The 16,004-nt window shown below is 43.3% G+C and overlaps 1 protein-coding gene across 1 annotated transcript; it reads right to left on the bottom strand.

Moving 5' to 3' along the window:
- Positions 1-3,692: 3,692 nt before the first annotated feature.
- Positions 3,693-14,065, bottom strand: LOC115812898 (TNF receptor-associated factor 2). The gene is made up of 11 exons (XM_030775460.1): positions 13,878-14,065; positions 13,681-13,759; positions 12,076-12,174; positions 11,031-11,192; positions 10,485-10,559; positions 7,403-7,477; positions 7,216-7,302; positions 6,721-6,915; positions 6,218-6,395; positions 5,943-6,091; positions 3,693-3,911 (listed from the first exon to the last, which is right to left on the bottom strand). Exons 1-11 carry the CDS (start codon positions 14,063-14,065, stop codon positions 3,693-3,695), a joined length of 1,506 nt encoding a protein of 501 aa, XP_030631320.1.
- Positions 14,066-16,004: the final 1,939 nt, after the last annotated feature.

The following is a 16,004-nucleotide window of genomic DNA, read 5'->3' as shown; positions in this document are numbered from 1 at the left end:
CACAGGCAGTCTCCCTTCCTCTGTAGCCCAGCCCTTGGTCTCAGCTCTCGCCCTGGGACAAACAAACAAAACAAACAAAAAAACCTAAACAAAACTAGAAAGACCAAAGTGACTGTGCAAGATTCCAGCCAAACAACCACTACATTCCAACAGCGAGATAAGGATGTTTAACCTGCGAGAGAGAGAGAGAGAGAGAGAGAGAGAGAGCGAGAGAGAGAGAAAAAGAGAGAGGACAGGCGTTCTCTGTGTGCTGTTATGAAATGATCTGATCTAAAACGACATATTCTCTGGTGGAGGGTTTTACGTAATCTTGGTCTCGATTGGCACATGAACTTTTTGAAATCATTTCATACGAACCTTTTGGGAATATTTTGTTTCTCCTGGTTTCATCAGATTTTTAGCTTTCACTCCTTTTTGCTCATTTTCCTCCTGTGAGATGGGAAAGTTCTCAGCCTAAGAGATACATTTAGCAATCCTGTACAGCACAATCCTTAGAATCGTAGTGGGGGGGGGGGGGGGGGGGGGGGGGGGGGGGCAGTGAGCGCGGGGTCAGAGGTCGATATCGCAGGGTCTAGTAGCATTAGCATAACCTGCCCTAGCTCGGGACTTCCCTGAACACTAAGGCCACGGTTTAGATTTAAAGTTTGTATTGAGAAGCATTAGAGTGCAGGACACATGCATTATGCAGCAGAGTTTTCCAAAGGTTTTCTAAAGGTTTCCTAAAGGTTTTCCCAAAAATGGTATATAAAATGCATTTTGCTTTATTTGTTGGAGAATGTATAGAACCTGTGCTACCTGAACGTACAAAGCCTCTAATAGCTTACACTTCCATTCGTCATTTCATTTGTAAGTTAAAACATATTTTAAAATATTGTGCTTTTGGTAAAAGACAGATACGTTTAGGAATGTTGTTTTTTTCTTTGTCATACTGAGATCTTCAGAATGCTGTTGTTTGATTATTATGTTGCTCCGGTCCACAGACAGACAAACTCTACAGCACAGGGGGAAAACAGCAGACATGATAAATTGTGTGTAAATGATTTTCTTCGATTGTTTAAATGAAAACAGAGAAATTATCAGTACCCTGTTCTACAATAAAATACTTTTTAATAAACATGACATTGTTCGTATGTTATGTTAGAGGCCTGTCGTTAGAAATGTTGTTTAATGATCAGGTGCAGGAAGGCTGTGATATCAGATGTTCTTTACAAACACAACCTACATGACAGTTATTCTATTTGCACTCAGACTGCTGGAGCGAAACCGCAGAGAGGACGACCCCATCTTAAAATATGAAAAATATGTCAAATATAGATGTTTGGAGAAACATCAATACCTGAGACACATGAAATGTTCAATTCATAATTGTTTGATAACTGGTCATATGAAAAATTCCACCAAATCAATCCAAACCCAATCCCTATCCTTGACAATTTTTAAAAAACTTTTCTCATAGTACTTTGTTTGAAGCACTGTTTAACAAAATTACATCCTAGAAGTCATGGAGAAATGAAAATGGGGAAAGAGCGGCCTCTAGTGGCTATAGAATGTAATACATACAACAGTATTAAATATGATCATTTTTCTCTGCAAATAACAGCAGACGTTTCACAACATGTCAATATTTGACATCCATTTGGTGGAGCCAGGCAGAAAAATAACAAAAACGCTGACGACTGTCATTGTTAGTGTTACATTTTAATAAGCAAACGGTACAAACAGTGACGTGTGCTTCTCTCACCTCTAAAGTAACAATCAACAAACACAACATAATCCATTTTTTCCAAGATTTACAATGAAACAAATGAAATATGGTAAGTATATTTCATTGCATTTTGCATCTAAAGTAAAAACATAAAAACAATTCTTAATGCTCCTTGTGAAACTCACCCTCACCATGACCAAGCGTCAGAAGTGTTTCAAAAACAATATTCACAAAAGTGTCCGTCATTCTCCGTTTTTTAAAGGGATGTTTTCTTTTCATTTGTTTTTAAGGGAAAAAGCAAAACAAACATCACTGAAGACCATCCGCAACGACAGAAATTCATTCACTAAAAACAAACACTTTCACTTTCCAAACGGGGGTTGGCACATTATGAAAAACTTTTGTTAAAATCAATCAGGTGTCAGTCATTTAGAACAAATCAATCAGTCTTTTATCTGTTAGAAAATAAAGAAACAAGTCCCTTAGTGTAAACGTTAATCAACATCTTCTCAGTGCAGTGCTCTGTTAGACAGTGCTCTCTCAGGCTGGTCCGGTAAAAAAAACAAAACAAACCACTGGTATTTAAAAACTAGAGCTCACCACTCTCCAGACTCACATACACAGGTTTAGCAATCTCTGCATTCAGTTTAGCAAAACGCTGATTATGTCCAGAACAGACTGTCACACAAGCACAGGCAGACCGGTGGGACAGCATGTGCGTGCTCAGATAATTACTATGTTATAAATACGTTACTTAATGTGCGGTTGCCAAATTCATGTTAAACCACCATGATGACACAGAAGTGTGTGCATATGAATATTCATGTGCCAATTAAAAACAACAAAACAAAACCAAAAAACTATATAAAAAAAAAAATATCATGAAATAGTTAGACTGAGTAGACTGATATATTATTTCAGATGCTTTGTTGGGTTTATAATTATTAGATGAAAGGTAATATGAATTGATACTTTTCATCATAAATATTTACATATTCGCCTTTGTTTCTGAAAACAAAAGCCATTAAGAATATGAAGTAATAATCATAATATTTATATCCAGTTACACGTATATTCATATATATAATGTATTGTATAAGTATGTATTGTCACGACTGGTTTAAAACAATTAATCATGAATGCTATGTGAGCTACAAAGATGAGAGAGAGAGAGAGAGAGAGAAAGAGAGAGAGAGAAAGTGAATGCTGTTATGTCGAATGATCTATTAGTAACAATGGAGATTTAGCAGCCTGAGGAAATCACTCATTCAGAGCTCAAAGCTTTGCCGTCCTTCGGATACTTGTGGCTAAATATGGATTAAAAACAACTGACGATCACATGGTTTCTGTGTGAAACGTGACTGGAGGTTTAGTAGAGTCCACTGAGAAATGTAAACACAAGCACAGAGTGACTGTACTATAGGAACTAACCTTCACTACTACACACGGTCTCTCCTTCCATCCCCTCTCATTTACATTCCCAAACTTTAGGTTATCTACACACACACACACACAGACACACACACATGTATGTATATGCATATGTATATTTGAGATGTAGAATGAGGAACATTATCTTTAAAAAAAAACAGGAAGGACTTCTGTGCTAACATACAAACCCATCTGGTCTCAAGTTTGCAGTGAATGGCCTTCTGATATGTGTATTGTGGTGCTCTACTGCTCCCTGCTGGAACAACATAGCTATCATGACTGAGAGGGACATGCAAGCAAAACAATCGTGCTTATGGCAAACAGAAAGGTCTCAACAGAAACTGAGCAGTCTCCTTAGAAAGCTGAGGAAGGCATCCCTGTGCCTGGAAATCTGCCTATGGATGTGCTACAGCGAGTCATAGTAGACAAAATGCCTGATATATTGTGGAGACAATGCTCGCAGTGAGTCAGTACAGAGATGCCGGACTCTCACAGTGAGTCAGTGCAGACACAGCATTGGATTCTCACAGCGAGAACCGACGGTTCTGACCTACGTCTAGAGCCCGGTGAGGTCCACGATGGCCTTAATGAAGATGGTGTCGTCGCGGACGTAGGAGTTCTTTCCATCCAGTTTGGCCAGAGGACAAAAGAGCGGGCAGCCACTGGCGATGTTCATCTCGCTGATGGGCCTCTGGAATGAGGAGGATGCCACGTCCGGCCGGAAGGCGTCGATGATGTGTTCCCTGTTACTCTGGTCCAGCAGCATCAGTGTCACCTACAGACAGGACAGTTATGGACCAGTCCATTCACACACAGACAGCTATGGACCAGTCCATTCACACACAGACAGCTATGGACCAGTCCATTCACACAGACAGCTATGGACCAGTCCATTCACACACAGACAGTTATGGACCAGTCCATTCACACACAGTCAGCTACGGACCAGTCCATTCACACAGACAGCTATGGACCAGTCCATTCACACACAGACAGCTATGGACCAGTCCATTCACACACAGACAGCTATGGACCAGTCCATTCACACACAGACAGCTATGGACCAGTCCATTCACACACAGACAGGACAGTTATGGACCAGTCCATTCACACACAGTCAGCTACGGACCAGTCCATTCACACAGACAGCTATGGACCAGTCCATTCACACACAGACAGCTATGGACCAGTCCATTCACACACAGACAGCTATGGACCAGTCCATTCACACACAGACATTTATGGATCAGTCCATTCACACACAGACAGCTATGGACCAGTCCATTCACACACAGACAGCTATGGACCAGTCCATTCACACACAGACAGTTATGGACCAGTCCATTCACACACAGACAGTTATAGACCAGCCAATTCACACACAGACAGTTATGGACCAGTCCATTCACACACAGGCAGTTATGGACCAGTCCATTCACACACAGACAGTTATGGACCAGTCCATTCACACACACAGACAGTTATGGACCAGTCCATTCACACACACAGACAGCTATGGACCAGTCCATTCACACACAGACAGCTATGGACCAGTCCATTCACACAGACAGCTATGGACCAGTCCATTCACACACAGACAGTTATGGACCAGTCCATTCACACACAGTCAGCTACGGACCAGTCCATTCACACAGACAGCTATGGACCAGTCCATTCACACACAGACAGCTATGGACCAGTCCATTCACACACAGACAGCTATGGACCAGTCCATTCACACACAGACAGCTATGGACCAGTCCATTCACACACAGACAGGACAGTTATGGACCAGTCCATTCACACACAGTCAGCTACGGACCAGTCCATTCACACAGACAGCTATGGACCAGTCCATTCACACACAGACAGCTATGGACCAGTCCATTCACACACAGACAGCTATGGACCAGTCCATTCACACACAGACATTTATGGATCAGTCCATTCACACACAGACAGCTATGGACCAGTCCATTCACACACAGACAGCTATGGACCAGTCCATTCACACACAGACAGTTATGGACCAGTCCATTCACACACAGACAGTTATAGACCAGCCAATTCACACACAGACAGTTATGGACCAGTCCATTCACACACAGGCAGTTATGGACCAGTCCATTCACACACAGACAGTTATGGACCAGTCCATTCACACACACAGACAGTTATGGACCAGTCCATTCACACACACAGACAGCTATGGACCAGTCCATTCACACACAGACAGCTATGGACTAGCCCATTCACACACAGACAGGACAGTTATGGACCAGTCCATTTACACACAGTCAGCTATGGACCAGTCCATTCACACACAGACAGCTATGGACCAGTCCATTCACACACAGACAGCTATGGACCAGTCCATTCACACACAGACAGCTACGGACCAGTCCATTCACACACAGACAGCTATGGACCAGTCCATTCACACACAGACAGGACAGTTATGGACCAGTCCATTCACACACAGTCAGCTATGGACCAGTCCATTCACACAGACAGCTATGGACCAGTCCATTCACACAGACAGCTATGGACCAGTCCATTCACACACAGACAGCTATGGCTTGGCATGGAAAATGAAAATGCACCTCAGTGCATTTCAGTGAGGGAATGATATTGTCTTTTGAACACTGGATATTACGTGTATATAAAATCCATGAAAACTCACATAAAGTCAAAAAAGAATAAGAGGAAGAAAAAGGAAAAGAAGAGGGCAAAGACAAAAGCGAGGGAGAAGAAGAAGAAGAAGAAGAAGAAGAGGAAGAAGACACTCCAGTCTAATGTCATTTACCTTTTGGTTAAAAGGCCATTTCAGTAGGGCATCACTCTGTCCTCTCATGACCACGAAGAACAGAGAAAGGTGAGAGCCACGCCCTGTCCCATCCCCATTCAGGTAGATCCGCAGACACATCTTGTAGCCATACTTACTAGTGTAAAATGCTGGACAGGAGGACAGAACAAACCAAAGAGCAAATTTAGCAGAGAAAAAAATAAAACATCTGGAATCCAGAGGTTTAGTCTCTTCATCCCTGGCTTCATTCTACGTGTGTTCTGGGTGCACGGTACCGGGGGAGAACATGGCGGGAGCTCGGCCAGCGACTGCGTCCTGTCTCTTCTTAGAGAAATCTGAGATCCTCCAGATGAAGATGCCATCAAACGTGGTAGCCGTCATCTCCCGAAGTCGTCCCTCCATCTCAGAGATGGTCAGGTCTTTCACGCCTACGGTCCTCTCCAGCTGCCGCACCTGGAAAACCAACACAGGCCAATTCCTCTTTCTTTTCTTTAGCATAGAAAAATCTGTTTGTTTGGTTTTTTCAATAATCAACTACAGAACATGAGGTAACAACACTTACAAAAACACAGAGACATATTCATATTCAATACCTATGAATATGCCAGCACTGTCTAATGAGAAAGCACATACATTTGCCATTTTGAGACATGAGTGAGGTTAACAGCTTTTCAGAACTGCAAGTATATCTCTTCAAACATCAAACAGTCATTAATATCAGTGTTCCTATATATGGGTTCACCACGCTCACCAGTCTGCACAGGCAGAAAGAACGCACCTTGTTACTGAGGGCCTCGATTTTGTCCTGGTCCAGCCGGTGCTGCCGGTTGCTGGCCTCCATGGTGGTGGCAAACCGCTCTGCCTCCCGGTTCAGCACGCACACGACCTCCTCGAAGGTGTTGGCCTTCACCTCCAGCTCCTGGCAGCGTCGGCCAAGCTCCGCCACCTTGGTCTTCTCGCTGTGGAGCTGCAGCTCCAGGGCGGCGCCCACCGTGCTGGGCAAAGGAGTGAAGGAGGTGGGGAGTGTCGCTGTGGATGGAGGTGGGAGCAGAGGAGGAAGAGCCGTGGCCGTGGTAGCAGCGGACGCCGACGAGGAGGATGAGGAGGCAACGGCAGTGGAGGATGAAGCCCCCTGCACGGGAGGTCCGGCCGACCCAGGACCGGCGCTCAGATGGCTGATCCGTGCCTCCAGGTCCCGCAGAGACTGGTGCAGGTCACGTGCCTTGTGTCCGGCGAGCTCCAGGCTCTGGGGCTGCAGGCCCTCCAGGCTGGCCTTCATGCCCATAATGTAGTGAAGAAGCATGTTGAGATGCTCATGTGCACAGGCTTGTTCGTGCTCGTGGATCTTCTCCTTCTCCACCTCAGAGAAACCAGAAACAGCAGTTAGAGGGTCTGAACACTCCTGTGTACACTCTGATGCTCAGACAGAACCTGCTGGAATCTTGAGATTTAACACCTACCAACATGTCACAGCCAACGATGTGGTATCTGCACGGAGTTCGGAACTTGCTGCAGAGCTTAATGTGGTCGACATACTAGGTTGGGAGAAAAAAGAGAATAATGGGATTACTGATGTCAACGTTTGATCTTTCAGTCTGCTCCTGTCGTCTCTGCAATATGTTCCCCCAGGCAAAGCCTTTTCTATATTAGCAAAAATCTAAATTCTAAGTTTCCTGTTAAACTGGCAAAAGAGAAAGAGTCAAAAATGGCCTAACAGTGGTTTTAACAGAAGTTTAAAAAGATATTACATTAAAAAAAATCAGCGAATTAATCAATACTGGATGCAGGTTTAAGCAATCCTGGATGGTCTGTCGTGTGTACTGGTTTATTGTGTTTGCAGTGGGCAGTAGGTCACACTGTCTGCAGTGGGCAGTAATTTGCATTGTCTGCAGTGGTCAGTGCTTTTTACTGTGTGCACTGGGCAGTGGTCTGCACTGTCCACAGTGGGCAGTAGTTTGCACTGCCTGCGGTGGGCAGTAGTTTGCATTGTGTGCAGTGGGCAGCAGTTTGCACTGCCTGCAGTGGACAGGTGTTTTTACTGTCTGCAGTGGACAGGTGTTTTTACTGTCTGCAGTGGGCAGTGGTCTGCACTGTGTGCAGTGGGCAGCAGTTTGCACTGCCTGCAGTGGACAGGTGTTTTTGCTGTGTGCAGTGGTCAGGTGTTTCTGCTGTGTGCAGTGAGCAGTAGTTTGCACTGTGTGCAGTGGGCAGATGTTTTACTGTGTGCAGTGTGCAGGTTTTTTCACTGTGTGCAGTGAGCAGGTGTTTTTACTGTTTGCAGTGAGCAGGTGTTTTTACCGTGTGCAGTGGTCTACACTGTCCACAGTGGGAAGTAGTTTGCACTGTGTGCAGTGGGCAGCAGTTTGCACTGCCTGCAGTGGACAGGTGTTTTTACTGTCTGCAGTGGGCAGTGGTCAGCACTGTGTGCAGTGGACAGGTGTTTTTACTGTCTGCAGTGGACAGGTGTTTTTGCTGTGTGCAGCGAGCAGTAGTTTGCACTGTGTGCAGTGGTCAGGTGTTTTTACTGTGTGCAGTGAGCAGGTGTTTTTACTGCGTGCAGTAGGCAGGTGTTTTTACTGCGTGCAGTAGGCAGGTGTTTTTACTGCGTGCAGTGGGCAGGTGTTTTTACTGTGTGCAGTGAGCAGGTGTTTTTACTGTGTGCAGTGGGCAGGTGTTTTTACTGCGTGCAGTGGGCAGGTGTTTTTAATGTGTGCATTGGACAGGTGTTTTTACTGCGTGCAGTGGGCAGGTGTTTTTACTGCGTGCAGTGGGCAGGTGTTTTTAATGTGTGCATTGGACAGGTGTTTTTACTGTGTGCAGTGGGCAGGTGTTTTCACCGTGTGCAGTGAGCAGGTGTTTTTACTGTGTGCAGTGGGCAGGTGTTTTCACCGTGTGCAGTGAGCAGGTGTTTTTACTGTGTGCAGTGGGCAGGTGTTTTCACCGTGTGCAGTGAGCAGGTGTTTTCACTGTGTGCAGTGAGCAGGTGTTTTTACTGTGCGCAGTAAGCAGGTGTTTTTACCGTGTGCAGTGAACAGGTGTTCTGACTGCGTGCAGTGAGCAGGTGTTTTGACTGTGTGCAGTGGTCAGGTGTTTTGGGCAGGTGTGGTCAGGTGTTTTTACTGTGCGCAGTAAGCAGGTGTTTTCACCGTGTGCAGTGAGCAGGTGTTTTTACTGTGTGCAGTGAGCAGGTGTTTTTACTGCGTGCAGTGGGCAGGTGTTTTGACTGCTTGCAGTGGACAGGTGTTTTTCACTGTGTGCAGTGTGCAGGTGTTTTTTACTGTGTGCAGTGTGCAGGTGTTTTGACTGCTTGCAGTGTGTGGCTGTTTTTTACTGCGTGCAGTGGGCAGGTGTTTTTACTGCGTGCAGTGGGCAGGTGTTTTTTACTGCGTGAGGGTGTGGGTGTTTTTTACTGCGTGCAGTGTGCAGGTGTTTTGACTGCTTGCAGTGTGCGGCTGTTTTTTACTGCGTGCAGTGTGCAGGTGTTTTTACTGCGTGCAGTGTGCAGGTGTTTTGACTGCTTGCAGTGTGCGGCTGTTTTTTACTGCGTGCAGTGGGCAGGTGTTTTTTACTGCGTGCAGTGTGCGGGTGTTTTTTACTGCGTGCAGTGTGCGAGTGTTTTTTACTGCATGCAGTGTGCAGGTGTTTTTTACTGCGTGCAGTGTGCGGGTGTTTTTTACTGCGTGCAGTGTGCAGGTGTTTTGACTGCTTGCAGTGTGCGGCTGTTTTTTACTGCGTGCAGTGTGCAGGTGTTTTTACTGTGTGCAGTGTGCAGGTGTTTTGACTGCTTGCAGTGTGCGGCTGTTTTTTACTGCGTGCAGTGTGCAGGTGTTTTTATTGCATGCAGTGGGCAGGTGTTTTTACTGCGTGCAGTGTGCGAGTGTTTTTTACTGCGTGCAGTGTGCAGGTGTTTTTTACTGCGTGCAGTGTGCGGGTGTTTTTTACTGCGTGCAGTGTGCGGCTGTTTTTTACTGCGTGCAGTGTGCAGGTGTTTTTACTGCGTGCAGTGGGCAGGTGTTTTTATTGCGTGCAGTGTGCAGGTGTTTTTACTGCGTGCAGTGTGCAGGTGTTTTTACTGCGTGCAGTGGGCAGGTGTTTTTTACTGCGTGCAGTGTGCAGGTGTTTTTTACTGCGTGCAGTGTGCGGCTGTTTTTTACTGCGTGCAGTGTGCAGGTGTTTTTACTGCGTGCAGTGTGCAGGTGTTTTTTACTGCGTGCAGTGTGCAGGTGTTTTTACTGCGTGCAGTGGGCAGGTGTTTTTTACTGCGTGCAGTGCGAGTGTTTTTTACTGCGTGCAGTGCGAGTGTTTTTTACTGCGTGCAGTGTGGGTGTTTTTTACTGTGTGCAGTGCGGGTGTTTTTTACTGTGTGCAGTGTGCGGGTGTTTTTTACTGCGTGCAGTGGGCAGGTGTTTTTTACTGCGTGCAGTGGGCAGGTGTTTTTTACTGCGTGCAGTGTGGGTGTTTTTTACTGCGTGCAGTGTGGGTGTTTTTTACTGCGTGCAGTGTGGGTGTTTTTTACTGTGTGCAGTGTACAGTGGTTCATACCTTTTCCCTGGGGATTTTTTTCTTGGCGCAGCCCTCACAGATCATGGGATATTTGGGACAGATCTCATCGTGAGCCTACTTAAACAAAGATCACATGTTTTATTATTGCTGAATGTTCTGCTGAAACACATACACTGTATATGTCTGTGTATGAGGGGTTTTTTTGTCAGCCCATACCTTGATGTGTTTCAAGTGACATGGCTCTGTGCAGTATTTACCTTGATGTGTTTAAAGTGACAGGGCTCTGTGCAGTGTTTACCTTGATGTGTTTAAAGTGACAGGGCTCTGTGCAGTGTTTACCTTGATGTGTTTAAAGTGACAGGGCTCTGTGCAGTATTTACCTTGATGTGTTTAAAGTGACAGGGCTCTGTGCAGTGTTTACCTTGATGTGTTTAAAGTGACAGGGCTCTGTGCAGTGTTTACCTTGATGTGTTTAAAGTGACATGGCTCTGAGCAGTGTTTACCTTGATGTGTTTAAAGTGACAGGGCTCTTTGCAGTCTTTACCTTGATGTGTTTAAAGTGACAGGGCTCTTTGCAGTCTTTACCTTGATGTGTTTAAAGTGACAGGGCTCTTTGCAGTATTTGCAGTTGAGGATCCTCTCCGGACACTCTCGTTCGTTATGACGCTCCTGCTCGTTCAGTCGGATCAGCTCCTTACACGACGGACACGAGAGGATCATAAACTCACACTTCCCCTCATGGGTCAACTGGAGACCAATGAAATATAAAACACACCATTTAAAGGCCTCTTACCCAGGAATGAAGAGTATATAGGAGAAAGTAAAGTTCTTACAGAAAGTCAACACCCACTGTTTCAAACATTTCCAGGCTCTTCTTGGTTATATAAATAAATACGACTCAATCAATATGTGTCCAATTGTGTTCAGTTGTAAAACTGAAATGATCTTGAATTGGCTAAAGCTCTCAAAACCTTTCATCATGACACTTCAGATCCATTGAATCAAACTGGTGGTAATCTCATTGAATTCAGTTTAATTCAGTTCAATTTTATTTGTATAGCGACAGGCCTTTGCATAGATAACAGGTTCCCTGCTGTGTTTAAGTGTACCATTTCACATCATTTTGGGGCGTATTTTCCAATTCAGAGCAACAAATAGTTTTCCAAAGAAAAAAGTTAAGTAAAGGCCCAGAACCTGGTCAATGCCTCACCCAAAATCTTATTTACACTAATGGTCCTCAAAAAACTGACTTATCATTGGCAATTGTAGAAAGAACAAACAGAAAATATTCACAGATACATTCACAAATAGTCTATGTGCGCCAAGTCGACAGAAACCTGTCCCAGGAAACATAGCTGTGAACACTTCTAAAGGGGTCTAATACAGACACTATCCCTGCAGGACACACATTAATACATCTTCAAAATTTCTTTTATCATTTTTTCACATTGAAAATGTTTTCCCTATATGTAGGGTGTGGTACATAGATAAGTAGAGAAACAGTCCCAACTGAAATACGGTGGAGTTGGTCAAAGTGACACACAGAAGAACATTTAAGGAGGAGTTCACTCCACAGTCAAACATGTTCTTTACTGAGCGAGAAGGCATATTCACCAGCAGGTTCTCCTACCTCATACTCTTTGATAGTGCCTGTCCAGGTGCAGCCTTCATTGAAACAAACTGCAGCAAGGTTTTCCACTTCTCTGCGAGCTGCATTATCGGGGAAAGCCTGTCAGGATAGGAGAGAAATGTGTGTTGCTGATGCGGAAACGTCTGACGTGGTTAACTGTTAATCTATTTGTCTGACAGCTCTTTGTTCATTTTACCACACACAGTTCATATACCCCTCACACAGCCCATATAACACACATTCATATTATAACACACACTAAACATAAAACACACACAGCCCATATAACACACATTCATATTATAACACACACTAAACATAAAACACACACAGCCCATATAACACACATTCATATTATAACACACACTAAGCATAAAACACACACAGCCCATATAACACACATTCATATTATAACACACACTAAGCATAAAACACACACAGCCCATATAACACACATTCATATTATAACACACACTAAACATAAAACACACACAGCCCATATAACACACATTCATATTATAACACACACTAAACATAAAACACACATTCATATTATAACACACACTAAGCATAAAACACACACAGCCCATATAACACACATTCATATTATAACACACACTAAACATAAAACACACGTTCATATTATAACACACTCTAAACATAAAACACACACAGCCCATATAACACACATTCATATTATAACACACACTAAACATAAAACACACACAGCCCATAACACACATTCATATTATAACACACACACAGCCCATATAACACACATTCATATTATAACACACACTAAACATAAAACACACGTTCATATTATAACACACTCTAAACATAAAACACACACAGCCCATATAACACACATTCATATTATAACACACACTAAACATAAAACACACGTTCATATTATAACACACTCTAAACATAAAACACACACAGCCCATATAACACACATTCATATTATAACACACACTAAGCATAAAACACACACAGCCCATATAACACACATTCATATTATAACACACACTAAGCATAAAACACACACAGCCCATATAACACACATTCATATTATAACACACACTAAACATTAAACAGACACAGTGGTCATATACTACACATTCATCACACACAGTGGTCATAAAGCACATGCAAACAACACAGTTAATGAGGTATATTTTATGTTCAAAATATTAGAAAACTATGATTGCTTGTTGGACTTTTGTTCTTTAAACCAATAGTGTCAAAATTATTGTCACCCCAAAGGCTCCTCCAAGACCAAGTATCTAAACAGTGACACACAGTTGGATTTCACGTCACATCTTAACGTCATCAATTCTCCAAACTGTCAACTAAACTGAACAACTATGGTAGGAGACTGAAGAGAAAAATGCCCTGCACAGGTACCCACTTCCAATACTCGGTCACGACTGAGCCTACAACCTCCCAGATACTTGGCCAGTCCCCGCATAACTCCATCTGTACAGGCACAATATCACTAAAAATCTTTGTTTATTCTCTGTTATTTGTGTTTATTTATCCAGGGTATCAATACTTTCAGAGGTGACTGTAAATTATAACCATAATACAATCAATACTTACACAGCCTTGTTTAAGAATTGACGTGGGCTCCTCAAATATCTCTTCTTTGATACAAGCATTGCATTTCTGTGGTCCATTACTACAAGAATAACACAACATACAACCATTCGCATAAATGTAAGTCGTTTTAAATAAGTTTGTTGACTGTTCATTGACAACTACATTAAATTATTACCCATCGCAAACGAGTTGATTACCTCACGGTGCGGTTGAAGCAGTACGAACAGAAACGATGGCCGCACTGAGCTTGAAGCGGTCTCCTCAGAACATTTTGACAGCAGTTACACAAATGCTTCTCCTCGAGTTTATTGGCCAGAATCATTTTAGGGAATCCCGGCCTATTGTTTTCCATCGATGAGGGGGGAGACGGTTCTTGAGTGGCCATCGCCCCCTCAACAAGCTCTAGTTCTGCAAAGAATTGTTGTTACTTTACACGTGCAGAGAGTGCGGCACAGGTTTGCATACATAAAAGGCGGGTAAAATTATCCTGAAAATACACTTCTCACGTGCTTAAGCTACAAAGAAAAAAAGCTGTTATTATCAGCGCATTGTTGTCACCTTTATGGGTGTACATGTCAGTAACAGCCTACGCAAACTTATGTCGAGAAGTTACACACATTTTATTGAAACGCTTGTTTTTAGTCACTGTTATCATTTAACGCTACGTCATATCGCTTGAACACCTACTTGCGGTTTCGTTCTTCACATTTTGGTGGACGACAGTGAGTTATCACTGTTCTTACGCATTATTACCACACGCAGAACCGAAACGCTGCATTCTCTGAGGCTGACAGTTACTTGGATATTGCCACCTACAGAATGAACTTCGGCGTAAAGAGCCTCTTCTTGCGAAGATGCTGTAGGCGGTCCTCCTTCCTTTGTTTGTATTTTCCTTTCAGCAATATCGAAAGGACCTTGTTCTCGGGCTCTGTTTACATCAGTGGGAACAGCTGATGTCACTCAACCACGCGGCTCGCAGGAAGCTCGAGCAATATTCCGACATTGAAAGTGAATCTTAAAAAATTGCACAATTATTGAAATTCAGTTCCAGCATACGTTTAGTTTTCTTCTCCACTTGAGTATCTATTCTGATGAGAAAAATCTTTTCGCAAATTTTCTGTAACCGTAGCCTATCTGCAAAATCTATCAATCTAGCAAGAGCAGTCGAAACAATCAGTAAAAGAAATAAATTGCATGAATGTATAATATTTACTTATACTTACTTGGGTTTGAATTGTCATTGCTTGACGAGCGGGAACCGAGTGTTCCTTCGTCGAATACGCTGCACCAAACGATTCGAGTAGCATTTGCCAAAAGTGACTGTACTTGGACGGGGTAAAAGGTCTATTTTTGGAAAATATACCGCTACCATTCAGGATGCAGCAATTGCTAGCATTTTAGGGGGAAGCGCGAGCGCTCTTTCACTAGGTTACGTCATGATAAAGATGAGCACACATAGGCAGAAGGGGGAAACACTGTGACATGCATTGAGGTGGAGGGAGCAGACCGACCGACTAGTCAAGCAAACGCGAGCGGCAAATTAACGGTTTGCTCATGTCAGCTAATTCGTGAACTGCCTCTCTACTTGAGACATTTTGCCACGTATTTATCTTAGATCATAGCGAACTCAATCGTCGAGCATCAGCCGGCCCGAGTCTAAGTTTATATACAAGCTCAGACTACATAAAAATGCCGAAACCGATACCAGAGCTGAGTTCTCTACAAGAGGCCCCAGTAAGCTGTGGTTAAAAGTTAAATGGGCATTGGTCTCAGTGTCAGTGGCTTGTCAGTGGTGAAAATGGGTCAGATAGGCTACCCATATTTATAACGTTGATATTTTGACCATTAGCGTTTTATAAATATACAAGTTAATCAAAACATGTTTGCTGACATTAGCTGCAATTGATATGTGTTTCATTCACTGTTTATTCGTCATTACTTAAATTAAACTTCAAATGATTTTCTCACAAATTGTAAACTTTCAGATCAGATAACTCAGATAACACAGCTTTTCTGATATAGCAGGCTGAGCTTTTGCGCTCTAAATAACTTAAGAGAAAGGGTAATTCAAACTAGCGAACTGAATAATGGATCCAAAGACAGAAGTTCATGAACAGAGTGTATTGTAGCTGAACGTACACCTGAGACATTACTATTTACAGTCTCATCTGAGTATAATGAGAATACGTCGGTATAACGCCAGGCTGTGTAAAAGTGTAAGCCTATGTAGAAAATGTAAAATAATACGTATTAAAAAAACAAAAAAAAAAAAAACAGCGTTACATAATAACCATGCAGTCATCTTGCCACGCCAATAGAGGATC

The sequence above is a fragment of the Chanos chanos genome, chromosome 1 (assembly GCF_902362185.1).
Source record: "Chanos chanos chromosome 1, fChaCha1.1, whole genome shotgun sequence".
Classification (NCBI taxonomy): Eukaryota; Metazoa; Chordata; class Actinopteri; order Gonorynchiformes; family Chanidae; genus Chanos; species Chanos chanos.
The sequence above is the reverse complement of the archived record's forward strand: the minus strand, read 5'-3'. Positions and strand labels throughout refer to the sequence as shown.